Source organism: Mauremys mutica, chromosome 5 (genome assembly GCF_020497125.1).
Source record: "Mauremys mutica isolate MM-2020 ecotype Southern chromosome 5, ASM2049712v1, whole genome shotgun sequence".
Classification (NCBI taxonomy): domain Eukaryota; kingdom Metazoa; phylum Chordata; order Testudines; family Geoemydidae; genus Mauremys; species Mauremys mutica.
The window spans coordinates 36085068-36112949 of record NC_059076.1 but is presented as its reverse complement, the minus strand read 5'-3'; the positions used below and the strand labels follow the sequence as shown (position 1 = coordinate 36112949).

Sequence of the window (27882 nt, the reverse complement as noted above, 5' to 3'; positions counted from 1 at the left end):
AAGAGTGTGGTATCTGCCAGGAGCTAAGATACAGGCTTTGGATCTCAGGCTGAAGAGGATCCTAGTGGTTCAAGTGATCATGAGTAAGGCTGCGAGTTTGTCATGGAAGTCATGGATTCCATGACTTTCTGGGACCTCCGTGACTTCTGCAGCGGCCGGTGCGGCTGGCCTGGGGGCCAGTGAGCAGCTTGGGCAGCCTCTGGGCCGGTCGCACCAGCCACTGTTGGGCAGTCTTGGGCCACTGGGCCCCCCTCTCCCAGCAGGTGTGGGAGGGGACTCAGAGCTGGGGGTTGGGGAACAGAAGTCAGTGAAGGCTCTGGGTGGTGCTTACCTCGGAGGGGGGGCTCCCTGGAAGTGGCAACATCCCTTGGCTCCTAGGCGGAGGCGTGGCCAGGGGCCTCTGTGCGCTGACCGTGCCTCTGGGCCCTGCCCCCGGCTGCTCCCATTGGCTTCAGTTTCTGGCCAATGGGAGCTGCGGAGCCGGTGCTCGGTGTGAAGCCAGAGCGCAGAGGTCACTGGCCACACCTTCACCTAGGAACAGAGAGAGGGGGATGTTGTTGCTTCTGGGGAGGCGCAGAGCCAGGTAGGGAACATGTCAGTCCCGCCAGTCCCTCCCCAGCACTAGCAGGAGTCCTGGGCCACGTGCCGCTGCTCCTGCCCAGCACCAGTGGGTGTCCCGGGCCATGCACACTTCCTGCCCCCCCCAAGCACCCACGGTGCCCACAGGCCACCCCCGCCCCCGAAGATTTAGTCAGGGTAGATAGTATAAGTCATGGACAGGTCATAGGCCGTGAATTTTTGTTCACCGCCCATGACCTGTCAATGACTTTTACTAAAATTACTCCTTGACTACAACGTAGCATTATTTATGAGTTAATTCAGTTTAAACTAAATGGAAGGATGAACAAAAATAGATCTGCTACAAGGGTCCTTGATTTCAAAAGAGCTAACTTTAATAAATTAAGAGAATTAATTAGGGAAGTGGACTGGACCGAAGAACTCAAGAATCTGAATGTGGTGGAGGCTTGAAATAACTTCTGCAGCTTCGACTTAAAGTAATCTGAAGCCTGCATCCCAAGCAAGGAAAAAAAATGTGTAGAGAAGCTTCTATAGCCCTATAAATAAGAAGAAAACAAGTAAAGAAGAAGTGGGACCACTAAGCACTGAGGATGGGGATAATCTAGGCATGGCCCAACATCTAAACAAATACTTTGCCTCAGTTTTTAATGAGGCTAATGAAGACCTTAGGTATAGTGACTGATGTCCCAGACCTCCATGGTAGCATTCTCTGAAATGCTTTCAGTTCCACGCGCAGGGCCAGTTAGACAGGCAGAACTACAGGGTCTCAATGCGTGGCTGAGACAAGGGTGTAGGGAGCAGAGGTTTAGGTTTATTAGGAACTGGGGAAAAAGAGGCCCGTTCTATTGCATCATGTTATGACGGACAGCTGAAAAGTGACAAGTTTTTAAAGTGCTTATATACAGATGCTGGAAGTCTAAATAAGGTGGGTGAACTAGAGTGCCTCGTATCAAATGATATTAATATAATGGGCACTACAGAAACTTGGTGGAATGAGGATAGTCAATGAGACACAGTAATACCAGGGTACAAAATATATCAAAAGGACAGAACAGGTTGTGCTGGTGGGGGAGTGGCACTATATGTGAAAGAGTAGAATCAAATGAAGTAAAAATCTTAAATAAACCAAATTGTACCATTGAATCTCTATGGATAGTAATTCCATGCTCTATTAATAAGAATATAGCCATAGAGATTTATTACCAACCACCTGACCAGGATAGTGACTGTGAAATGCTCAGGGAGACTAGAGAGGCTGGGTACATGTCACATCAGGATGGGATGCAGAGATAAAGTTTCTTGACACCATAAATGACTGGTTCTTGGAGCAGCTAGTCCTGGAACCCACAAAAGGATTGGCAATTCTTGATTCAGTCCTAAGTGGAGCACAGGATCAGGTTCAAGAGGTGAATATAGCTGGACTGCTTGGTAATAGTGACCATAATATAATTAAATTTAACATCCCTGTGACAGGGAAAACACCACAGCAGTCCAACACTGTAGCATTTAATTTCAGAAGGGCAGAGCCGTAACTAGGTATTTTTGCGCCCAAGGCAAGAATATAAAATTGCGCCCTCCCCCAGGGCCAGCTCTTCGGCGGCGGGTCCTTCGGTCCCTCTCGGAGGGAGGGGCCTGCTGCCGAAGAATGAATGAAACGGCGGCGGTAGAGCCTGTGATTTTAGGGGGTCTAACTCATGATTTTTGACTGCTTGGGCTGGTAATGTTGCTTCCAAGATGGTCTTTGGTTCCAGTCCAGTTCCAATCCAGAGAAGGACTCACAGGTTAAGAGAGGAGGGAGGTGCTGGATATCAGCAGTGGCCACTAGGGATTAGCATGTGTCCTGAGAATGCTGGGAGTTCAGGTCTGCAGGGCAGGATCAGAGGTGGCAGGTTTGTAGAAATTTTGGTGGTGCCTAGAACCCACCCCTGCCCAAACTCCACCCGCCCAAGGCTCTGGGAGGGAGTTTGGGTGAGGGAGGTCTGGGGTGCAGGCCCTAGGCTGGGGCAGGGGGTTGGGGTGCAGGCTCTGGGAGGGAGTTTAGGGATGGGGAGTGCGGAGGGATGGGCTGCAGGGGTGAGTGCTGTGGGTTGTGGCTGAAGATGAGGGGTTTGGAGTGTGGGAGGGGCTCAGGACAAGAGTAGGGGTGAGGGTTCTGTCTGGGGCTGGGAGGTTTGGAGTGTGGGAGGGGATCAGGGCGAGAGTAGAAGTGTGGGGAGTGAGGGCTCTGTCTGGGACTGGGGATGAGGTGTTTGGGGTGCTGGAGGGGCAGAGGGTTGAGGGTGCGGTGTGGGGGGTGAAAGCTCTGACTGGGGGCAGGGCCGGCTCCAGACCCCAGCGCACCAAGCGCGCGCTTGGGGTGGCATTTTGCCGGGAGGACGGCAGGCGGCTCCGGCGGACCTCCCGCAGAAATGCCTGCGGAGGGTCCGCTGGTCCCACGGCTTCGGTGGAGCATTCGCAGGCATGACTGCGGGAGGTCCACCGGAGCCGCGGGACCAGCGGACCCTCCGCAGGCACGTCTGCAGGAGGTCCCCCAGAGCCGCGGGACCGGCGACCGCCAGAGCGCACCCCGCGACGCGCCACCCTGCTTGGGGCGGCGGAATTCCTAGAGCCGCCCCTGACTGAGGGTATGGGCTGTGGGGCGGGGCAGGGTTGCGAATGAGTTTGTGGTGCAGGCAGGCTGCTCCGGGACAGGGGCCAGAGAGGACTCCTCCCCCCAGCCCTTTCCCTGCCGGCAGCAGCAAGCTCTGGGGGAGGAGACCCCCCTTTCCTGCCCCCCCCCAGCAGCACACTCACCCCCACCACTGTCACTGCATGTGCCCCTAGGGCCCCTCTCAGGTCCAGGAATCTCCCTCGCCTCCCCCGTAGGGGTGCCGGGGGGTGCTGCGTGCGCCTCCTCCCCTGCTGTTGCCCCTGACTGTAGCCTCACAGGGGGTGAGGGATGGGGCTGCCTCCTTGCCCAGCATGGGGCAGGAGCAGTGACTGCGGGCGGGGGGGGTCCCCTGTGCTGGTGGAGGGTCCCATTGGAAAATGAAAGGGTCTGAGAGGGGAGGGCAGGCTCAGAGTCAGTCTGCCCTGGCAGTGGAGATGGGGGGCACTAGGACAGCATGGAGCTGCAAGGGAGAGACAGGGACTCTCTGCTCCGTGGCTAGGAAGGCGGGGGGAGGAGAGGAGCAAGTCGGGGGTGGGGGAGGTGCGGGGCGGGGCAGGTGAGGCTGTGCCAGCGGCTTTTTTTTTTTTTTTCCTCCGCTGCTTTCTGTGCCCCTCGGCTTTGTGTGCCCGAGGCAAGTGCCTCACTCGCCTCGCCCTGTTACGGTACTGGTCAGTCTCCTGATATGTATTTGTTTTTATTGTTGAAAATACACTTTATGTGAGCAATGTGGTGTTAAAATGCGAAGTGATGTACAAGGGCTAAGTATTAATAGTATTTGTGCTGCTTTCATTAAAGTAACATATTATTGTTGATTAGATTAGAACAATAATATATGTTGTTCTATTTGCAGCTATATGTCAGCCTAGATGCAAACATGGTGAATGTATTGGACCAAACAAATGCAAATGTCTCCCAGGGTATACTGGAAAAACCTGCAACCAAGGTAAGAAAACAAATCTTTTAATTAAATAATAATAAAAAAAGCCTGCACATGAGACTACAGAATAATTTTTATCCTAAAAAAATTAAATAATGTTATGAATAGCGGCTTAAATTTTCTGCTTATTTATAAACAATTAACTGAGTATACCTGTATAGCATTCATAAAGGGAATGTACTGTATATCCTGCTCTTGCAGAATAATGGACTTCATCTTCTAGGTCTCTTACAGATGTAAAGTGTAATGATAATAAGGGTTTTCTAGCATTTGAGTCCAGTGGTCTGTGGTTATTTAATTAAAGTCCCTTTAATTTAGGTTGCTTTATACCTCATCACCAGTTGATCTGAGAAAACTAATTTGGCGTGTTAGTGCTAAGTTAGATAATTTCTTATGCTTCTCTAAAGTTGTAAACAATATGATGAATATTGATATTATAAATAGTCAAATCAAGGAGTTAACAATAATACAACGTTAAACTGATTAACTACTAAGAGAGCAATTTAAGAAGAAGAACTGGTCAAGTTATTGCATTGGCACAACAAGTAATCAAATCACAAAGCTGACACAACACAAATGATTAAATGACTTTTTAAAAATCTTTTTAATCTCTGCTCCCCCGAGGTACAAAATGTCTCAGCCTCACACACACACCTCTACCTAAAAAGGCTAGGACAGTATTTTTTTTTCCTGGCAGGCATCCTGCACAGATGTTCAAATGTCCTGTTAAGGAGACAGAAATAATAAGGTTACTTAGAAAAATAAGGGCTTGTCTACACGGGCACTTTACAGCGCTGCAACTTTCTCGCTCAGGGGTGTGAAAAAACCCACCCCTGAGCACTGCAAGTTTCAGCGCTTTAAAGTGCCAGTGTACACAGTGCACCAGTGCTGGGAACCACGCTCCCAGAAGTGGTAGCCATTCCCCTTGTAGAGGTCTCTCCCAGCACTGGGCCGTGACTACACAAGCCACGTTAAAGCGCTGTTGCCAGTGAAGATGTGCCCTAAGTGTGTGTTCTTTAGCTTATAGTCTCTGAAGCTTCAGAGTCAGTTAGAAACCGCAGTTTGCGGAACAGGCAATGACTTCTGGTTCAGGTACCATCATGCTAGCGGACATCATTCTTGGGTTAGCTGGCTAGTCTGCAATGTCTTTGTCTCTGCTTTCCTTGGAAGGGAAAGTATGAATATCAGACATAGTAGCGGTGTTGTGGTAATCTCAAGAATAGCATGCTTTTTCCTTGTTTACCTGGTCTTTTGTGAGTGAAACTCAGGCTAGTATTGTCCCACTGGACTTCCTGTTGTGACCTTCTGATTGAATCAGGGAACCTGCATTGTCCAATTCTGATTAGGTGATGTCAGTATGAATCTTGGTCCACTTTTGGGGTTCTCCTTTTAGGGTACTGTTTCTTAGTTACATCCACAAGTCTGTGCTTTTCCACAATGAGCAACACTGAGGGAATAAGAGGAGGTGAAAACTCTATCAAGATGATTTCACCCCTTTGTATTTAGGTGAACAGATGACCTCTTGACTGTTGTCACCTGTTGTCTTCCTGGTCATAACATTGTCCTTTGACTTACAAAAGTACAAAAATACAAAAGAGTTCCTTACCCCCCCGTACATCCCATGCTTATGCTTCCTCAAAACGGACAAGGCCTTATAAACAAAATAAACATTTACTGAGCTGTTGCCACCTCAGGGATACTGTATCAGGGCTGAGTCAGGCTGCTTCAAAGCTACTTGTTAATGGATTTAATATAAACTTATTACATATATAATCAATCAAAGTGTTTCCTTGATGTCTACAAGACTACGTCCACGCTATTCTGATGCTGTTATCTGAATTTGCAGAGTCACTGGCATCACTAGTGTTTAAGCAGGAGAAGCAATTTAGACAACACCTATTAAAAGTAGAATAGAACTTTCTCTCTCTCTCCCCCCCAACCTAATTTACCCTATTTTTAAGATGTTTTAAATTTCTATAATTTCCAAATTTTGAGGCCATCTCTCTAAAGTCTTGCAGTCATTGTGTGATTTCAGTTGACATTTTTCACAGGTAAAGTCCTCAGTTCAGGAAAGCATTTAAGTATGTGGATACATTGAATTGAAGTTAATGGGATTTAGCACCTCTGTGACATACAGGGTACAATCCAGACTGATGAGTAGCTGTCTCACCCCTGCCCTGTAACCAGGACTATCCTTTAAAATGTCTTGCTGCTCACAAACCGTCTCCAGCATGAACACACTCCCAGCTATGTCTGTGTGTCTGCTTCAGCCAACCAGCCAGCCACACCTTGGTTCTCATCAGCCTTAAAAACGACCACAGGGTTACCCCAATGCACTCCCAATCTCAGATTTCCCCCTAGAAATGTATGTCCTGTACTGCCCAACCCTCTCCTGGACAGTGCAATATACTGAGTCCATTATTCCTTTAAGGGAATAATATGCACACAACTTGTTGCCCCAAATGGAGTTATTCAGACACTTCATCTTGAACACAGTTGATTAGATAAAACAATAAAATGGGTTCATTAACTACAAAGAGAGATTTTAAGTGAGTAGAAGTAATAAGACATTAAAGTCAGAAATGGTTACAAGAAAAATAAAGATAATATGCTTACTGGTGCCTAACTTAATGAACTATATTAGATTCAAGCAAAGTGTGTCACCATAGCAGATTACTGACCAGACTTTCAGATCAAGACCTTTTCCCCAGAGTCCAACCATTGCTTTGTCTCTTCAGGTGCAGTGAATGTGATGGACAGAGAGAAAGAGAGAGGGGTGCGTGGCTTTTTTGTCCCTTTTTATAGTTTCAGTCCCTTGCTTGAAAAATATTTCTTGTTGAGAGCGAAGAGCCAAAGAATCTGTGTGGAAGGATATTCCCTTCTGGGTTTGCACCCGTTTGAACTTCCTTTGTGTTCTCTTCACGCTTGTTGGCTCTGTTTACTGCTTAAATGCAAAATAAGCAGAGCACACATTCCTTTGTTCAGGACACAGACCTGACATCATACAGGGGAAGTCTTATAATTTCACATATAATGTTGCCACACACATTTTACCAGGACAATACTGACCAGCAAATTATGAGTTTTCAAATGACATCTTACAAGGCATACTTTGAAGATTATTAGAATAGTGTACAGGGTGTGAATACAGGAGTGTTTTTTGTCACAAATTCCTTAAAGTTAAGCACATACTTATGTGCTTTACTGAATCAGGTCCAAAAGATGTAGCACCTGGCCCTTTACAGAGGTAGTGAGGGAATTTAGGCACCAAGGTTAAGTTTTGATAATGAAATAGTTTTTATTTTACTGAAACATTTTAATGCACATGTTTTTAATTGAAATATTCTCTGCTGCAGTGTTGTTAACCCAAAACTGCCTAGAACACCCCACACAATTCATAATTAAAAGGTGAAAACAATGTTATTCCCTTCTTGCTAAATTACTATAGCTGAAGTTTTAACTCTTCCATTGGTGTAACTGATCTCCAAAAATGCAGAGTGATTTATATAGCACAGAACATTACACACAATTATAATACAGGACTTCTATTAACTTGTGAGACTAAGGCGTGTATATATGAAGTAATATGTCATACACAGTCTCAGTCATCCTCTGCAATTGTCTAAAATGATAGAAAAATCTGTATAGCCTTTTTTCTGAAAAAGCAGATGGGGATGTTGTAGGAAACACTGAGAATATCAGAGCCAGGCTGTTGTTCAGAATTATATCCCGTGATGTTTACTAATCCTTCTATGGCACACTGATTTCTAAATATATTTTTATTTTAAAATATATTATTTTCAGATTTGCTAATCCTTTCCTGACAGACTTCTTTGGAAATAAATGCTGTGTGGTGTTCCCCCCCCCCCTTTCCTCTCCCGCCCCTTATTTCTGCTCTTATTTCCCCTCTTTAGTGTCGTCTTTACTTTTCACTCTGGTCCAACACTCATAAGGATGGCATGCTGTGATTTTGCTATTCTGATGAGTATGCTGTCTTGGTCACTTTAGAGCTTTACCTAGAGTGTTCAGTACAGTTTTAGATGCACAGTAACATATATTAGCTGTACAGTATCCTATGTATGGTACACAGACCACCTCAGGCTCTGATGTCCTGAGCTAAAACAGCTTTGGACCTGAGAAACTTCCCAGAAACCCAGAGTGCTAGATGAAGAATGGCAGATGGTTTGGTGGGTGGCCATCTTGTCTCTTAGTCAGTATTGAGCCCAGAAACCCAGAGTGCTAGATGAAGAATGGCAGATGGTTTGGTGGGTGGCCATCTTGTCTCTTAGTCAGTATTGAGCCAGTGTTCCAGCGACACACTGTTACTGGAAGTGAGGCGTAGGGTTTTCAAAAGTGCCTACGTAACTTAAAAGCACAAATCCCATTGTCCTCCTAAGTCACTTAGGCACTTAAGAAAATCCTACTCAATGTCTTTTGGTTGAATTGTAAACTGAAGCCCTGTTCACAGCATTTTTCAAATCACAAGATTAGGATCATTAACACAGTGTCCTAATCAGATTGCAATTTGAGTGACTGCGATATGCCTGAATAAAACAATTCCCCTTGTGTTTCCATTGACGGTGTGTCAATTCCCGTCCTACAATAAAAGCATTATTGTGTATTGTTGCTGGCATAGATGGTCTGATGCACTCATCTCCAGAGAAAATATATATATCTCCAGGGTATAAACCACTTTTGGATTTGACTGGATGAAAGTAACTATATGAATAAAAGGTGTTACTGCTGTTATTAGACATTATATTTAATCTATTCAGAACCCATTATATTTTATATATTTAATCTATATTAATCTACCTCTTGTGAACCAAGTAAAGGATCACCTGAAATCTCATAATGAGATGCTGAACTTCAACTGACTGGTTACATCTGAAAGTCAATCACTCTTCCCAGGGGCACTGGAGTATAACCTTTAACTCCTGCTTTAGTTCATCAACACTAAATTACAGTTGACTGGCACCTTTGTATGAGTGTGTTATTAGGAGGTTAAATTGAGTTGGTAGCTAAATTGCAATACCCTTGTACTAGCAGTAAGAGTCCTCCCCATTGTATAAAAATCTTATTTTGTGACCTTCACACTTCAGTTGTTGTTTTTCAACCTCATTTTGCAGTTTGGGTCAGTGTTTGAGATAGATGGTAGCTGGAGACAGTTAAAGGAATGCTGAAAGTTTTAAAAAAGTTTTACCAGCTTTGTAAGCTAGTCGTAAAACTACCAGCATTTTTTGCAAAACATATTCTTCAAAAATTTGCAACTAGTTCTATAGTGGTAGCTGTTTCCCTGGCCTAAGATGTGTTATATGTTTGCTACTTAGTGAATTGATTTGTAGCACAAGTAGTTAAAGACTCACAGATTTGTGTTAGCAATATAAAATGTTTGCAGTGTTTTCTGTGACAGGTGATGTATTATAGTAGACAAAGGATGATTTTCTATATAAAATGTAAAGAAATATAATAGCGTGTGTTCCACAACTGGTTTTCTGAATGCTTTTGTTCCAGGACCTGTTTACAAACATAATGTACGTCTCTCTTTTTTAACGCAGTTGGTAGAGTCTACATTGATGGTTTTTGACATAATAAAGTAATACATCATTACAGGGATTTGGGCTTTTGACTATTATTATGCCTTTTCCCCCTTCGTGAAGCTGAGCACCTGTATACAAGCCCAACTGATCGGCACAGTGAACCACCTCTATTTCGCCCCCTGGATCATCATGCAACAAATGTGCCTTCAAGGGGTGAGAAAGTCCTTTATTTCAGGTGGTGTGCTCCTTCCACCTGCATGGCTTCATATGATAATAAAAAGTTCTTGCAAATGTACTGAAGTACGATGAATTAATGGCTGCCATGTGAAAGCCAGGCCTGCAGTATCATTGGCATGCAAAGCAAATATGCAGTTACACTTCTTTGATGCTGTTATTGCTGTATGCCTGTATTCTGAAAAGACTTTGATAATCATTTTAACTTCCTATTGTTGTTTCTTTTCTGCTTTGTTCTTTCAGGATGTGCACTGCTTTTTCTAAATTCCTTTCTATACCGGCATAGCTAGGTCACCATAGCTATGCTACTATCAGGCAGCCTAGCTTTTTTGCTGCCCCAAGTACGGCACTCAGGCAGCCTTTGGTGGCGCGCCTGCGGGAGGTCCCTGGTCCTGCAGATTCGGCGCACCCGCCGCTGAATTGCCACCGAATCTGCGGGACTGGTGGACCTCCCACAGGCAAGCTGCTGCCCTCGCAAGGACCAGCAGGGCGCCCCCTGTGGCTTGCCGCCCCAGGCACGCGCTTGGAGTGCTGGTGCCTGGAGCCGCTGCTGGCTACTATAACGCCTTAGTGTAGACACAACCTACACTTATGGAAAGAGTTTTTCTATCAATGTAGATTCCTACATTCCCAAACATAAGCATTCTTTCGTCGACATAGCTCCATACACAGAGGGTTAGACTGGCACAGCTATGGTGCTCGTGGTGAAAACTTTTAAGTGTAGATAGGTGTAAACCAAGAGAAATGGAAATTGTTTATCGGGTTCAGGTGAAGATAACAGTATGATTTATTTTCCAGCTTTGTTTCAGAGAAAGACTATTGTTAACTTCATAGTTTGACTATTATTGTGTTGTCTATTAGACAAATGGTGTGATTGCATAGACCATGTCTGAGGGTGTGCAAATTTGCTTTCTCTCTTTCTCAAGTGAAACTGATGATGTACGGAAAATGAAAACTGATTTATTTTTTATGTATAGGTGATGAAGGCTTGAATATTTTATTTGGTTTCTGGTCAGTGGCTTCCTTTTCTAGCCTAATCTAAGTAAATTCAATAGTGAATTTTTGACCTCTAACTGTGTTGCCTGGTCCAAGTTAAAAAGTAGAAAGAAAAGTTTGATTATACAAAAGAATGCTAGGCCTTTGTTGGGATTCGTTGAAGGGGATAATTAAAGAAAACTAAGTAGAGTGTACAGCATAATCTTGGGGAAAGAAACATGCCTGCATACAGAAAATCAGTCTTTATCCAAGATGATGCCTCAGAGCAATGCCTCTACACTAGTTAAACAAGTCGCACCTAGATTTACCATACACCACCAGTTGTCCTTCCACTGTATTTACATTTTTCATCTCTCTCCTTTTGAAATGTAATGTTTATGTTCAGCAGCCTGCGCTTATGTTCTGGACCTGCTTTCACAAGCTCCTCCAATACTCAACCTGCTTTTACATTTAGCACTTTTCAATCTATTACTTGCAGCTAAGAATGCTATTTTTGTATTGACTGTATAATTACAGCATTTGAACTTAAGTGGTTTAATGGTAAAATTGTCTAGTTTGGAATAATGGATGAAGATCTTAGTCAGCAGCATAATGGGACTTGCTAAACGCCTCATTTGATGTTGATGCACCTTGTATTTTTAATTCCATTATAAATTTCTTAAGGAACAAAAGGAGGAGTGTTGTACATTATTTTTATTTTAATATAACAAGTTTTATTTATGGAACATTCTGATTTTAAAATCTTTTACCTTTCAATCTTTTAGAGGAAAATTCTGCTCTTCCCCCCCTCCCCGCCCCCCTTTTGATGGAGTATTTATTCTAAGTGAGCTATCATTATAGATATTGTTTGAAATGTCAAATTGATATCTCTAGATAAGTAACCTGACCTTTCTTAAAACCACCATATGTTTGCAGTATATTCAGTGTGTTGCTATACGTAACACATATACCCTGTAAATGCTAACATTAGCCTGAACCTGTTTAAGAATAACATGACCATATGTAAACAACAAAAATATGAAGCATCTGAAGATGATGGAGAACACTAATAGCAGAAATGTTTCTGAGCTGAGAAGAGGGATGCAGTACGTATGCATACTGGCTGATTCATTTTTTCCTCTTGCCCATATGCAAAATATCTATAAACTTTTGAGAAGGACACACTGTTGAACATAGTCTGAGTGTGGCGCTATATGAAGAGAACCATCATTGTGTTGTTAAAAGATTTTATGAAGAACCAAATGAACCTCCCAGTGACTGCTGACCTAAGAAATTGAATATTACATGCTGTATGTACAGAGTATATACCTGTCTACACTGAAATTGGGAAAGAAGCTACAGTAGTGTTGGCAAAGAGGGGTTAAAATGCGAGACCTGGGAAAATACAATTGGACAGTAGATCTGTTAGTAAGCCCACAGAGCAGCACATTGAAACATTTTAGCCTATTTTGAAAGCACCGGCTTTGCAGTTAGGTAATCTAAGGTGATGACAAACACTTTCTTTTCCATGTAATAGTGGGAGATTTTGTAGCATGAGTTCAGACTAAAAGATTAACAACAAATTAACTCTCAATAAGAAAGTGCAAAGGCAAAGGAGAAAAACATTTTTAAATCTAATGGAGCTGTATGAAGGGTCTTATTTTGGCTCTCCCTTGATGTTGAACCATTAGGATGTCAGCCATGCTACCACTGAAACAAATCTGCACCTTTGTTTAAAGACCAGGCATCTTCCAAGTATTTGCTTCGATTTAGATCTTGATAAACATGCTGTATTCAAAAACCAATCCTGGGACTGCTTTCATTCACATGTAGAAGTGGAATTAAGACTTGGTCTACACTAGCAACTTATGTTGGTATAACTGCCTTGCTCAGGGATGTAGAAAATCCACACCCCTGAGTGACACGGTTATACCAACGGTTATAGCAACTTAAAGTGTAGACAGAGCTATGTTGATGGGATGGCTTCTCTCATAGCCATAGCTACTGCCTCAAGAGGAGGTGGGGTAACTACGCCAACAGGAGAAGTCCTCCCGTCGGCCTAGGTAATGTCTTCACTGAAGTGCTACAGCAGCGCAGCTACATCAGTGCGGCCTGTTAAGTGCAGACAAGCCCTTAGTGAAGTTAATAGAAATAAGCAAGTTATGTTTTGGCTGAAACCAAACAAAAATAAAGGTACACGTGGAATGGAATCTTTATATACTTTCCAGCATCTACTTTATATACTCTGGTTATTCTTAGAATGTGTTACTGATAACCAGCCTTCAGCATCATGGCCTTCAATTCTGTACTAAAAATATTTTATACCATGTGGCAGGATATTCAAAGCCCTGTGGAGAAGTCCACTTATTTAAGAGCCATAATGTAATCTACAATTTATGCAGAAAAAATTATTTTAAACTCAGATTATTAATCAGTTGTTACATCATTAAAGTATGGATCCATGGTGGAGACTCCATAATTAAGATTTAAAGACACTTTTCATTATGGATAAAATTTTCATAAATGCTTAATTGACATAGGAACTTAAGTCCAAGGACTCTCAATAGGACTTACACTCCTAAATCACATAGACACTTTTGAAAATTTTCCCTTACAAGTCTAGTGTTAACACTTCCCTTCCTTAACCTATATCCACTTTTATTGAAAACCTCATCATATTATTTTTATAATCATGTTAGTACTTAGTGTGTTTGGTGCAAACAACTCCTGAAGTAGGTCTGAGTTTACAATATAAATACACATACCCTCAGTGCCTTTTGTTTGTATGTCTACACTGCACTAAAACACCCATAATTGGCCCATGTCAGCTCACTCAGGCTGCAGGGCTATAAAATTGCCACACAGATGTTTGGGCTCAGGCTGGAGCCCAGGCTCTGGAACCCTGTGACGGGGGAGGGTCCCAGACTCCAGCCCAAGCCTGAATGTCTCCATGGCAATTTTATAGCCTGCAGCCGGAACCCCATGAGCCTGAATCAGCTGACATAGGCCAGCCATAGGTGTTTTAGTGCACTGTTTCACCTCAGACTTCACTGTGGTTTTATTTTTTAGGGAAAAAAAAAATCACAAAGTTCTCCTTCCACTCAATTATAACATAAGAACTGCCCTACTGGGTCAGACCAAAGGTCCATCTAGCCCAGCATCCTGTCTACTGACAGAGGTCAGTGCCAGGTGCCCCAGAGGGAATGAACAGAACAGGTAATCATCAAGTAATCCATCCCCTGTCGCTCATTCCCAGCTTCTGGCAAACAGAGGCTAGAGACACCATTCCTGCCCACCCTGGCTAATAGCCATTGATGGATCTTTCATTATCATTCCCTTTCACTATCCCATTTACTCAAATTACCAATAGCTAGAACTCTTACCTCAAGATCATGATCCCCATAGCCAGAGACAAGAAGCAGTAAAATATGACCCATCTCCTATGTAATCTTCTCTGATATTTTTTGCTTTTGGCAGCAGTGCCAAAGAAACAATTACCACCCCCACAGTAGCTAAGCTAAGGCAGATTCTTCACAATCCTTCCCAACCACCTTCCTGTTTTGGAGCAAAGACTCAACATCTTGTCTCCTTCCCTTAGCGTGCAGTCCACAGACAATATGCAACTATTCCTCATCCACCATCTTATGAAGGTCCTGAAACTTCAGTCTACATCATCCACATCCCCTTTAAGCACTGGCAAACCTAAGGTTTATTCTCCCAATACTGGTCAAAGATTGCAATTTCCAAATGTATTCCAGAGAGACACTTTTACCTTATCTGTGTAGCCAACCCACTCTAAGCAGAAACAAATACTGGTCTTAACCCTACAATACTTACTCAGATGAGTAAACCTTGTCTTCATTAGGACTTTGCTTCTGATAAATTAACATGTTTTAAGTGAAATTGTGTGGTTAAGTAAGACAATGAACCACCTGACTATTTTGAGTAACCAGGTGCTTAGCTGGTATAGAGCATTGACTTCAACAGAACTCTACCGTTTCACATCAACTGAGGATCTGGCACATAATGTACAGTACTTTAAATCAGAGAGATTTACAGGTCAGTAGCAAGCCACAATTTCAACCTGTAATTACATAATAATTTACCAACTAGATTTGTAAGTGGGTTTATGAATAACAGGGTGTTTTATTTTTATTCTTTTAAGATGTAAATTGTGGGCCATGCACTATTCGTTCTGTACTAAGTCATGCCACCAGCATATCCGTGCTTTCTTACTGAATTTGAATTTTGTGGGCATTCATAGCTCAGTATTTATTTTCCATTACAAATTTTTTGTTTGCTAAAGCTACAATTGTAGGTTGAACATTTTCATAATGTGTAATTCATTAGTTCCTTGTGTAGTCCAGTTTAAACCGGAAATCCAGAATCACAGGTAATCTTTAACACATACATTAGCAATGCCAAATACCTTCTTCAATAGATAGGTAAAAACATACCTAGCTTCTTCCTCCCCACCCAGCCTTTTACATTTTACTTTTACAGTACTCAGAGAATGTATTGGACTGACAGGTCTAGATAATAAAGTGCCAAATTTCTCCCCCAGACTGTTACAACAGTGGCAATGCCAGCTTTCCCATGCTGCCCCACTAATGTTCCTCAAGCAATCTAAAGGGAATACCTCCAGAAGTGAGATGGTAGGTCAGCTTCCATACACATTCGGTCAATGTCGTCTCTGGTGAAATTCCTGTTACTGCCAATTAATGCTAATAGTGCCAGTTAGTGCCATTTCTGAGAGTGGAATTTGTAATGTGGACATAAAGAGGAGTGGATTAATTTGTAAATGAACCGAACAACATTATTTACTTCACACGTGGTACCGAACAGTGCTCATGTAGCCAAATCTGATCATAGTTGAGCTGGGCTGGATATGAAAGACTCATCCCTTCCCCCATCGTTTTCCCAACTAGAACAACTTCAAATGCTCATTTTTTGTGTGCGTAATTTGTTTGTTTGCTTGTTCTCTCCTCTCCCTATTAATTTCAGATCTAAACGAGTGTGGATTAAAGCCTCGGCCATGCAAACATCGATGCATGAATACCTACGGTAGCTACAAATGCTACTGTCTGAATGGATACATGCTTATGCCAGATGGATCATGTTCTAGTATGTCAAGACTCCTTAGCTTTCTTTTTTTCAAACTCCAGTTAATGTATTTTAATCCCTTGAGGGGCTCAGTAAATATCTACTGGACAAGGATGAGTGCCAAGGCAAAAGCCTCCTCATTTTGAAAATTGTGCACCAATCTGGAAAAATGGGTAATACAACTAATAAAATCAAATTATTTATTCTTGTTTGGCTGAGTCTAAGTTTACCAATCTGTTCTTCAGATGTGTAAATCACTGTTGTTCTGCCTATGGGGATAGGCACTTGCTGTGCTCTCAGCAGCAAGACATGTGCAGTGCTGCTATATTATGGCCACATACATGTAAAATTGTTAAAGCAACAGATGCCTGTTGGCTCCACAGTATACCACTGTCCTGTGATCTTACTAGAGACCAGATTCCTTCTCACTCCCATAAAAGAAGATATTTTGAGTCTATGAACAGAGAAGGAGAGAGAGACAATGACCTTTAATTAAAGAGATTGAACCAGCGTCACTGCAGTCAGGAGTTGGCATTTTTAAATGAGTCCATCCGTGAAGGGTTTTCAGTGCACGCTGGGGTTTATTTTCAGCGTGGGAATTGTGTGCCACCACACAGCTACCTAAAATCTGTACTCTGTGACGTAATGTCTCTTATAAATACAATCTGTGAAATGAAGAGCACAAATTTACAGCATAGCCTAACCCAACTCCTGTTACAGTCAGCAGGAGTCTTCCACTGACTTTCATGGTCGCTGGACTGGACCTTAATGCTCCAAAGATTCCAGCGATTTACCTGTATGATGCTGAGTCCTTATATTTGGTCTAAATGTGCAACTGTTTCTCCCTAGATGCTCTTTCTTGTTCAATGGCAAACTGCCAGTACGGCTGTGATGTCGTGAAAGGAGAGGTACGCTGCCACTGTCCTTCTCCAGGCTTGCAGCTAGGGCCTGATGGTAGAACCTGCATAGGTAAGTTATTAGTCACGGTTACTGATTTCACTCCGTTCCTCAGGATGTTTTCTTCTTGAACCAAAACACAGTTTCCATGAATTTATCACATACATAGGGAATACATGATAGTAAGGTGTGTTTGGATAGCCATGCTACTCAGGTATTCTCAAACCAGTGCCAGTCATGTATTCTGTGTCTGTCACATGTTACAGAAATAATACTTTCAGCAAACTTTAGAGAGTTAAAAAAAATTATTGGGACTATATTTTCATATCCCTTTGCCTGTAAAATCAGGTGCCATAGCTAAACTGTGCAGGACTCAGAGGGAGCAATAAAACCTCTATAAATGACTTGAAGCAGCTTTTCTAGACATAAAAATGTCATGGATTTGAGGACCAATATTTTGAGCCCTTCCAGAGGTAGAATCAAGTGCTGTGCATTCCACAGGGAATCTGGGAATCTTCCCTGTTCAGTAGTATAAAGCTCTCATTTATAGCCAGTAGGATATCAAGACATCAAGGAAGGACAGCTTCTCCGCATATGTGGTGGTGTAGTTACGATGATAGCCATGTATCTCTTGAAGTTTAGTGTACTTCTATAGTATAGAATAAAATATATACACACCTGTTCAAGGAGAACTATGTTTCAAAACATTTTGTCTGAATTATTTTTCATATGTTTATTGATTCTACTTACCTGCAATTCAATGTATTATTTATAGTTTACAGCCCACTAATTAAAGGCTCCCAGTGCTTGAGAAATTAAGTACTTCTTTGGATGTTTGACGTATCTGTTTGGGGCATGTCCCTTGTTTGTTTCTGCTTTATGCCATCATCCTTGATGTCCAGTGTTTGAGTAACTATTTTTCTGTCCAAGGAAAACTGATCTCTACACCCTTCAAAATCTGTCAGCATTTCTGGGATTCTCTCTACAACCTTGAGCCAGCTAATATAAATCAATCAGAATAGTCAATGTAAAGTAAGGCTACTCTTGGTAATTTCTAAACTTAGCTCCCACCAATCTGAGCACAATGTCTCTCTCTTTCTTGCCGTGCTTTCTGTATTGGCACAGGAGATATGGGATATAGAGGGAGCACAACCAAAAACTGAGTTCAGGTCTTCCATATGGTAGCGCCCAAGCATTGCTATAAGGCTACCAGACTGGAGCAAAAAGGAAGTTTTTAAAAGATTTTTGACCATTCAGTTTTTGAGAGTTGGAATCAATTTGAGGTAGATCATGTCTTAGCTATATTATTAAAAATACAATTAATTTGTGTTTTCAGACGTTGATGAATGTGCGACTGGGAGAGTTGTCTGTCCCAGATTTAGGAAATGTGTTAATACTTTTGGAAGCTATATCTGCAAGTGTCATAAAGGCTTCGACCTGATGTACATTGGAGGCAAATACCAATGCCACGGTAATAAAATACACTTATTTCAGTGAGTCTTGCATGCATATAGCACATGTGTATTTCCTGTAATACTAATCCAAGGTTTATTATATTGCTATAATATAGCTGGCTTATAGAGACTGTATTAATCGCCTTATTATGAGTTGAGAGGCTGAAAACACATTGCTTTAGTTTATCCTATATTAATTTTGTGTGTTATGAAATAGAATTACATTAATATGGAAATGAAAAAAATATACATTTAAGCCCTGATCCTGGAAGTGGCTCAGCATAGATTTCACTAGGGCTTCTTGCAGGCAGTTGCTGGTCTGGGACCTTAGTGAACTTCACTAATTTTTCTCAGTGCTTCAGCTGGTGATGATCATATTAAGGAAAAGTGATGTTGGAGATTAAGTTGTGTTGCTTCACATGTGGCCGTGCTCGCAGTTACTTCAATGGGAAGTCCCTGCACAGAGCACTTGCAGGTATGGGGACCTTGTTTGTGGCACTAGTAGAGTGAAATAATATAAGATATTGTAAACCGTTTCCATCCTGATGTAATAGTGGTTAAAACACAGATGTAGAGCAGGCTTAAGTGCTTTGTTGGCTCAGGGCCTTATAAATCACTAGCTCAATTATTTCCCACCCTTACAGGTCACCTTTTAAAAAGTGGTTATAGAAATTATAAAATTTACTTGTAGAAACTATCTGTTGCCACAGCAAAATATTAAACATGGTTATGCCAAGTTATATGCCTGTGTTATATAGGTGATCATTATAATCTCATCTTGCCTTAAAATCCATGAAAAAGATTAATTTAGGATAAAATTCTCCTAGTTTCACTGGTGGTACAATGGTATTGAATTTTTAAAATTAAGAATATTTTTAGATGATATCTGTTTATTGTTGGGTTTTTTTGGCGGCGGGAGGCACGTTCCTTCTCCCATGTGAATGACTTTTATGTGATTTTCTGTCACAGATATAGATGAATGCTCAATTGGCCAGTATCAGTGTGGCAGCTTTTCACGATGTTACAATACCCAGGGAACCTACAAGTGTAAATGTAAAGAAGGATACAGAGGCGATGGAATAAACTGCCTGCGTATGTAATGTGCTCCTTTTTTTTTCTTTTGGGGCTGGAGGGGGTGTCATGAACTCAGAAGCCAAATGTCAAACACCAAGGCCATTTACTAGGAAAACTGAAAAACATGGTAAATTTTGAGATGCCGTAGTATCAGGCTCAGTTTCACTCAGAAGTTTTTGAAAGATAATAAAGGATCAGATATTGTATTCAAAGTTTTATGAGTCTTAACATGCCTGGATAAAAATATTTTTCCTTGAGATCTTTTCGTTATTAAAAGAAATCCAGCGAACCCTATTCACAGCTGCATTCTATAAATGACTCTAATTGTTGACAGATATAGATGATTGTTCTTGCTCTGAGCAAATGCTAGTGTGTAGTAACTGGGGTAAGGCCTGATCATATAGTACATCTTATTCCTTCTCCGTCTGTTGTATGCACTCTGTGAGTTCCATGCCAGTCTTGTAGCTCAGCCAGACCCCAGTGCTTAACTGAACTGGGGACTAAATTATCACTGTTTGTTGCGTGCTACTGGATTTTAAAAGATATTTAAGTAACTAGGGGAGATTTTAGCCTTTTAGTATTTGGGGGACTTTATTAATGGATAGAGCTATTTCTGGCCAATTTGCTATTTCTTTGTGAAATCAGCCATGAAAATGGTGAATAACAAATGGACATACTCACTGTCAGATTGCAAAACCAGTGCTAAAGAAGGATAAGATTTGCAGTTTGTGTGATTTATACATACTCTTGATGACTGTCAGGTGGCAAACATGTAAGACTTTGAAATAGCTGCCAAAATAAATTAAGATTCACTGGAGACCTGGGTGCTTGGGGCAATCAACAGATGTCCTTGCTGATACTACTAAATCTTTCAACAGCTTACAGTACTGTAGATAATCAGATGGGGTTTGACTCTACTAAGGGACCAGACACTGGTGGACGGAATGCTTTTGAAATGGTTCTCTCAGACATCTCAGAGGGTTATATTGGGCAAGAGACTGTCTCTTTTGGTGTTTCCACAGTTCCCAGCACAATGGGACCCCAACTTTCATTAGGGCCATTGAGTGATATGTAATATAAATAAATAATAAAATAGTAAAGCATACATGACAATTATAATACTCATGGCTCTTTCTTCCCAGTCACATAGGAACTCTCACTTTTGGAGACCAACCAAGTTAAATTTTGTCACTCTTTCTGCATGAAGATTCTGGGGCAAACTGTGAGACAATATGCTGCTATTATTAGGTACATGGCACTCTACATAATAGTGAGACTAGGTGGCTCTAAGTCTCCTTTTTGGGGGCCAAGATTAGGGTGACCATATTTCCCTATGCTGAATATGGGACACCTGGTATCATGTTCTCATGTTCAAGCGAGTTCAGCGGCAATCGATCAGAACTATGCAGTACAAACGTTCAAATTAACATCAAGCTGACTGTGCCCCCGGTAAGAAGAACTACTGCACAGTTGGATTCTGTTTACCATCTTTAAGGCTTTAGGGTTCACACAGGGAGGGGTGACACACACATCCCTACCTCCCTCCCCCCCCCACACACACAGAGGGAAAGGTGACACACAGACTCCGGACACCTCTCTCTCACGGGATGAGGGGGGGAAGGGGTCGCATGTCCTCCCCTCCCCAGATTTCTGCCAGGGTTCACACCAGAATGTGGCCAGCAGCAGCCTTTCAGCACTGTGTGGGAGGGAAGGGACAGGAGCTGCTTCCAGCCACAGGGGAAGATGAGGGGGGAAGGGGTGATGTGGCCAGTGTCTTTGCAGAACTTATCTCTTCTCTTCCCCGCCCCCTTCCGCCCCCTTCCCCCCCCCCGCCTGTGACTGGAAGCAGCTTGTCCCTTCCTGCCTGCACAGTGTTGAAAGGCAGCTAACATCTCCATGCTGCTGCTGGCCACTGACATAACCCAGCTGCCTCCTGTCCCCTGGCTACAGCACAGGCAGGAAGGGGTTAAGCCCTAAGAATGAATGGTGCACCACGGCCTAGGGAACCTGACTGCAGGGGCTTCAGCGAACCCAGCCAGAGAGGTGGCTCAGCAGGGGAGGGTGCCTAGGGGATGGAGCAGCCCCGCACTCCCTGGGGGCAGGACCCAGGGCGGAGGGGTAGGGAGTGAAGAGGGTGCTAAGCCTGTGGAGTCTGCAAGTTCGGGATGTGAACAGGCTTGAAATCGCTTCCCCTGCCACCCCAGGACTTAGCTGAGGCTTAGCGTAGAGGCTTCCCCGTGCCAGTTCTGTGCAGGGCTTTGGTACGTGCAGGGCTTGGCTCCTCCTGGCCAGGCTGTTGGTGAGCTGAGCCCTCTGACCAGGGGCTGGTTCCCCGCACGGCGCTGGGAGCGGGATGCGCCCGGCCAGAGGGGATATGGAGGAGCAGCTGGTCTGGGGGAGGGATGAAGGGGCAAAGCAGGGAGAGGACAGTGAGAGGTGGAGCATGTAAAGGGCTGATGAGTGGGCAGCAGAGGTAACACGTAACTGGCCGCTGCCTGGGGCATGCCCACACTCACCAGCCACTGCAGCGCGCAGCCAGTGCCGGATGGAAATGGGACGGGGGCAGGGTCCTACTGGCCGAGAGCTGGCACGCAGCATGGGCTTTGCACACCCACCCCCATCGTTGGCCACTGGATCCCCCTATTTCCCACTGGAGGGAGGGTGGCTGGTGAATAGGGATCTGGCCAGCAGCAGGATTGGACCTGCCAGTACTGTTTGGGGGGGGGGGGGAGAGACAGAAAATACGGGATAATTTGCCCATTTTTAAGAAAACATTGGGACACCCACAGGAGGGCTTAAGTACGGGACTGTGCCTTTAAAAATGGGACATCTGTTCACCATAGCCATCTTGCTCCTCCCAGCATTTGGCAGATAGGGGATCTGGATGAAAGTGGCTTAGATTCAAGCTGTATAAAACAGAATTGATGCTGATTGGCAGGAAGAAGCGTTTTGAAGAACTGGCGAAATCAGTAACTATTCCTCCAGTCTCTGTCCACCCATGGTCAAATCTTGAGGAAGACTAGACTCCTCTCTACTCCAAGTCTCCAAGGTAGCAAAATTGGCGAGAAACACTTTTTTGGGGCTGGACAAGAGATTGAACCCTTTCGTCTTAGATGTGGACTTTTCTCTTTTGTTAACTCAAATCTAAACCTCTTCTACAGACAATAGCTGCACCAGTTTAACAAAAATCATTTTAAAAAACCCCAACAATTTTAGTTAGTTCAGAACAAACTCCTGAGTTTAGACACTCTTACATTGGTTTAGCTTGCACCTCTGAATTTACTAATGTGAATTACACCAATATAAACTGGATGTAAATCAGTTAGGTGTGTCTACCTAGGGTTTTTACACCAGTTTTATTAAATCGGTTAAACATTGTAGTTTAGTTACACCAATAAAACTTTCTGTGTAAACCAGTTCCTAGACTACTACTACATGTGGCACCTCAGACTACCTTTGAAAGCTTCTTGGAATCTAGGATAGAAGGTGTTTGCCCCACCTTTTGAATGGGGCAGAATGGTGTGAGTATGTTTTAGAGTCCCAGTTATCTTGAAAACTCTCTCTGTCAGTCATGATCCCCTACATTCAACTGCAGAATACTTCAGCTATCATCCTAAGGGAGGTGTTTGCAGAGGCAGAACATTCAGTTGCCATAACTAGCCTCTGGAATTCACTCCTGCTTGGCTGGACAGATTGCTTATGAGAGCATGCAAGTCTGGTCACTTTTAGAGCTCAACATAAGATGCATCTTTCTGACCAGGCTTTTCACTAACTGCCCCTCTTGGCTAGGTTTTGCTGTTTCTGTCCCTTAAAGGTATCCATTTTGGGGCTGCAGGGGATTGAGTATAGGCTCCTATTTTGGTAATGGGTTGTCCTTAATCATTTTAACCACATAACTTGCTCTCAAGATACCATGATGATACCAAGATACCATGACTTTATAAATGCATGTGATAATACAGCGGTATTAATACTAAAATCTTGGGTGGGGGGGGAGGTTGAGTGGAAAACTAAACAAAAGGAACTAATTTCAACAAATACTCTACGTATATTCCTGTGATGATATAACATTTTAGTTTGTGTGGAGAGATGTTCAAATACCAATTGTCTCCAATTTTCACTCTCTTTTCAGCTATTCCTAAAGTTATGATTGAACCATCTCGTCCAAATAATATATTCAAGGGCAATACTACACTACCGAAGGGCAGCAGCGGTATGACCAATAGGATTCCTGACATCGGAGGTACAAGACAGCCCCTGAGACCACCACATATACCAGCTGTTATTACAGTAAGGCCTGCACCCAAGCCAACAGTACAACCTACACCAAAACCAACAATATGGCGTACACCCAAGCCAACTACTAGGTTTGTACTAAAACCGATGACAACAAGACCACCACTGAAGCCAGCAACAAGGCCTCCAACACCTCCACAACCTACAACATCAAAACCTACACCAACAGCAAGATCCCCACAGTTAACAACTAAAGATTCTTCTCTTGTTCCCACTGAAACTACCTCTCCCCAAGGATTTACAGTTGACAACAGAATACAAATAGAACCTCAGAAACCACGAGGGGATGTGTTTAGTAAGTACACCTATATGTTCTTTCATGACTAGGATGTGTAAATTGCAGGTGAAAGGAAGTGTTGCATTCTATTGTCTTCAGAAAATTATTTTCATAGATGGCATGTAGGATATGAAATTGCAAATGGTGACACTGTGATAGCCTTTACCACTTCAGTGCCTTATGGACCTTTGCCATTGGACATTGCATGTCTCTGTGAATATAAAGTATGTTGTACCTCTTGTTATCCTATTGAAATATGGGCCATATTAAATCTACCTGGCAATAGAGATAACAGCTCACTTTAGCATTCAGAAGTTAACAGGTTTTCAGTTCAGTCCCCTGGCCTAGCGTTGTTGAGGTCCATTGTTCTTCTGAATATTTTGGACAATAGGTTTAAAAGTTGAGGTGTTGAGTGACTGTAACATAGGGCATTCTTTCAGCTGCATGAATAGCACTTGATGTATGAACCAGTAATGCTTTGTGTGTTGTGTGGATTCATGTAGTAGTCTCTTTAATATTTACTGCTAACCCATAACAAAAACGCATTAAATATAATACTGAGGCTTGTTTTATGGAATGTGCCTACAAAAATCAGTTCATGATACTGAAGATGCTCATAGTATGTAGAAGTGTCATTTTGAGAGCTTCTGAAAGATATTGCAGTGTTTTTGTGCAAGCTTTACTACATACCACAAATGACATTGCTGGTGCGTGTAGTTACACATGCCTGCCAAGAAATACTCAACACCCTAATTCATCTTTAGCACTGTGGCTGCAGTTAATTATAGAGATTGGGAGTGTGTGTTAGATCAGCCCTTTTCTTCAGCCAATAAAGCTGCTGAAGCAACATAGGAGGAAAACATTTGCTGTCTCAAAGCAGGTGGACAGGCACTTGTGGGTTTTTTGTTTGTGATTTTGGTTTCTATACAGTAGCTTCTAGGGGTGTATTCTTTATGATTTTATGCAGTGAAATATTTCATCCTTTTAATAAAGGATTTGTTTTTCTGGTAATATTTTATCTGCTGCAGGCAGTTTGACTATTTTGTGGGGGAGAAAAAATGAACTAGAAAGAATTAAGGAAGATAAAAAGTTGTTTCTGAACGATTCAAAGGATCTTTAGAAGTGTTTGTCAAGGGTCATTTTTAAACAATCACTATAACTTGTTCAGTCTAAGAAACTGAATCTTAAATATAAATGTTTTTGTAAAAATATACTTTTACATCCTCAAATGTATTTTAGACAGCAGTAATTGTTTGTTATATTTTATTTATATTGAAGGAACTTATTTACTTTATAAGGGCCTGATCCTGCACACATTTAAGCATGTAAGTAACTTTATTCAGATGAGTAGTCCCAAAGTGTTCAAAATAGGGCTTATGTGAGATGTAAGTGGTGCAAGAGCCTTATGCTGGCTTTTTGCACCATTATTTCACCCATTAGTATTTATCAGCATTCTTGAATTGTCACAGAATCTCTGAATTTCTTAATATGGTCTGGCATCTCTAATTTATTTTCTCTCTAATTTCCAATTATCTGTCTAAGGGCTTGAGTCTCTTCCCACTTACACCAATGTAAATCAGAAGTAACTACTTGGAGATCAGCGGAATTGTACCGGCATAAACTGGAGAGACTGAGAGGAGAATCAAGCCCTTAAGTAGTTTCTAAAACTGGAGAGTAATGCTTTTTAAATTAGTATGCTACTGTAAGACTCAGCTGATACCAGCCTAAAGTTGTTGTCATAAAATATTCTTTGCACGCTTTCTCAGCCTTTTTTCTAGGTAAAGGATAGTGTCGATTTAATATTCAGTAAGGTGATGGACCCACAAGTCAATGTTCTAATAGGTCCTTTCCATCTCTAATTGCTATGATCCTACATTATTAAAGTATTCTTTGTATTTCTGATAACTGATCCTGATCACCCACAAGAGCAAAGTCTATAGTTAGGTAACTTCTCAGCCTAGTTATGACTAGCAGAGACACACATTTAGGCTGCTACAAGCTGCAGGTAGCAAAGAGGAAAGTCTTTAAAACGTTAAAAGTAATGTTATATAAAGCTGTATCTGTCACTCCTAATTTCCTCTGTGCTCTGTGTGCCTGCAGTGGTAATTTAGTCCTTTGTTCATGACATGTTTGCGGTTTTGTAAAGATAATGAGTGTTCTGTAATGGGAAAAAGTCCCTTCAGGTAGCTTGCAGCCTTGAGAAACTAAATGACAATTCCTCTGATAGCTCCTACAAGGTTACAGTTCTGTCAACCTTATTGAAAAGGCATATAGAATTTAATAGGGATGAAATCATTTTGGTTTCTACAAAAATGGAATAGGATTCTATAGAAATTACTCTAAAAATCTAAAGAATTCAGCAGTCAGTGATCTCCCATCTACAAGTTTTTTGAACCATCTTATAGAATTTTATAGCAGAAATACAATTTAGTAGAAAATTACCTAGGTCAGTTTAAAAAAACCTATAAAATATATCTTTCTCTACTAATTCTATAGGATTTTTCTATTTTGGGAAGCGTGCTTTCATTTATATAGCGATCAAGATATAGGGATTTGAATTCTGGAAGCTGTTTGTTTGCTTTTTCAATGTGATCTTAAATTTTTGTAGTTGCCAGGAACCAAGGAAAAGAGATTATCTGCAGAGGGTGTATCATGTTTTTGTTTACGAGTGCTCAGGAGTAGCCATTAGTAGTTTGTGAAATGTATACATAGCCGGAGACCAGTTATTTATCCTTCAATACACTTCAGTACACAAATCAGCCTGATTCTGAGACACGCTGTGCACCTGCTACTATCATGGACTTTAATAGGCCATATTGGTACTCAGCCACCCTCCATATCAAATCCATAGATATGTTTTTTTTAATCTAATGTTATCCCTTCTCTTCATCCCATATTAAAGATTTATTTGATATACATAAAATCAAAGGTGTGAGCAAGATTCAAGATTCCTTTCATGCTCTAGATGTTGACAAGTTGTAGGGCACTCCTGGGGTAACCTGCAGCAGGCCTGCTATGTTGTCATTTATGTTTTAAATTATTTGTATTTTGATAGCACCCAGAATGTGGTGGGCACTGTCCCTCAACTCAGCAAACACACAGCCCCCGTCCCAAGGCACTTATTAAGTGAGCATATTATAATGTTCACTCTGGAAGTGAAACCTGCAGTCACGGTTGCAAAACAGTTTCCATCACAGCTCTGTTTTTGTTGTTTGTTATTCAGTGAGCACTATCAGTGTGCTCAGCACTATGTAGCATAGAGAAAGCCACGCCTGTTGGCCTCTCATGCCCTACTGCCACAGAGAGCTTTCAGGTGTGTATTTAAGGAGGGGATAGCGTGTAGGAAGGAAGCTGTTATATTCCCTCACTCAGCTCATTCAGAAAAGATGGCAATTCTCATGTATTTTCACTATACTGGCTTGCTTTGTTTATGTTCCCCAATATTGTTCCAGATTGAAAACGTACATAATGGCTGCAATCATGGTTCCTATGTAGATGTTAGATTCCTGTCGTAAAGAGATGGTTTTTGTCTATTTAGTGCAAAAATTACAGTTGGTGAAAACCATCCTCCGTCAGCCCTGAATTCTCTCCCTGTCCCTCCTAAAGTTAAAATCCTCCCCCCCCCCCATCCCCTTCCAATGTTCTATTTGTATGACTAGGCTCTCCACCCTTTTCTGGGCCTCAGTGCATCACATCGCCCCATTGCACCAGCCTCATCATCCTTAGGATTAGTCAGGTCAGCACTGGAGCTCCCTTCCACAGAAGTAAGGGGCCTGTTGGACATCAGGATTTTTCCTAAGTGTTCAGGACCCGTATGTATGTGTGTATTGTTAGAATGTCAGAGAAACAGCAATGAAGCATTATAC

At 42.3% G+C, this 27882-nt stretch overlaps 1 protein-coding gene and 1 long non-coding RNA gene across 6 annotated transcripts in view; one reads left to right on the top strand and one right to left on the bottom strand.

Moving 5' to 3' along the window:
- Positions 1–27882, top strand: part of NPNT (nephronectin) — a 77166-nt gene that overhangs the window by 27589 nt on the left and 21695 nt on the right. For 2 of the 4 annotated variants that reach the window (XM_045018670.1, XM_045018671.1), the window contains 7 exons: positions 4080–4172; positions 9827–9919; positions 15920–16039; positions 16868–16987; positions 18252–18386; positions 19339–19461; positions 23576–24034. In XM_045018670.1, coding sequence (XP_044874605.1) covers positions 4080–4172; positions 9827–9919; positions 15920–16039; positions 16868–16987; positions 18252–18386; positions 19339–19461; positions 23576–24034 — 1143 coding nt within the window. The remainder of the gene's footprint in view (positions 1–4079; positions 4173–9826; positions 9920–15919; positions 16040–16867; positions 16988–18251; positions 18387–19338; positions 19462–23575; positions 24035–27882) is intronic. The other 2 variants (XM_045018673.1, XM_045018672.1) reach the window with 1 other exon arrangement.
- LOC123371276 overlaps positions 16580–27882 on the bottom strand; it is a 60224-nt gene continuing 48921 nt past the window's right edge. For both annotated transcript variants that reach the window (XR_006579743.1, XR_006579745.1), the window contains one exon: positions 16580–16979. This is a non-coding gene — a long non-coding RNA (uncharacterized LOC123371276). The remainder of the gene's footprint in view (positions 16980–27882) is intronic.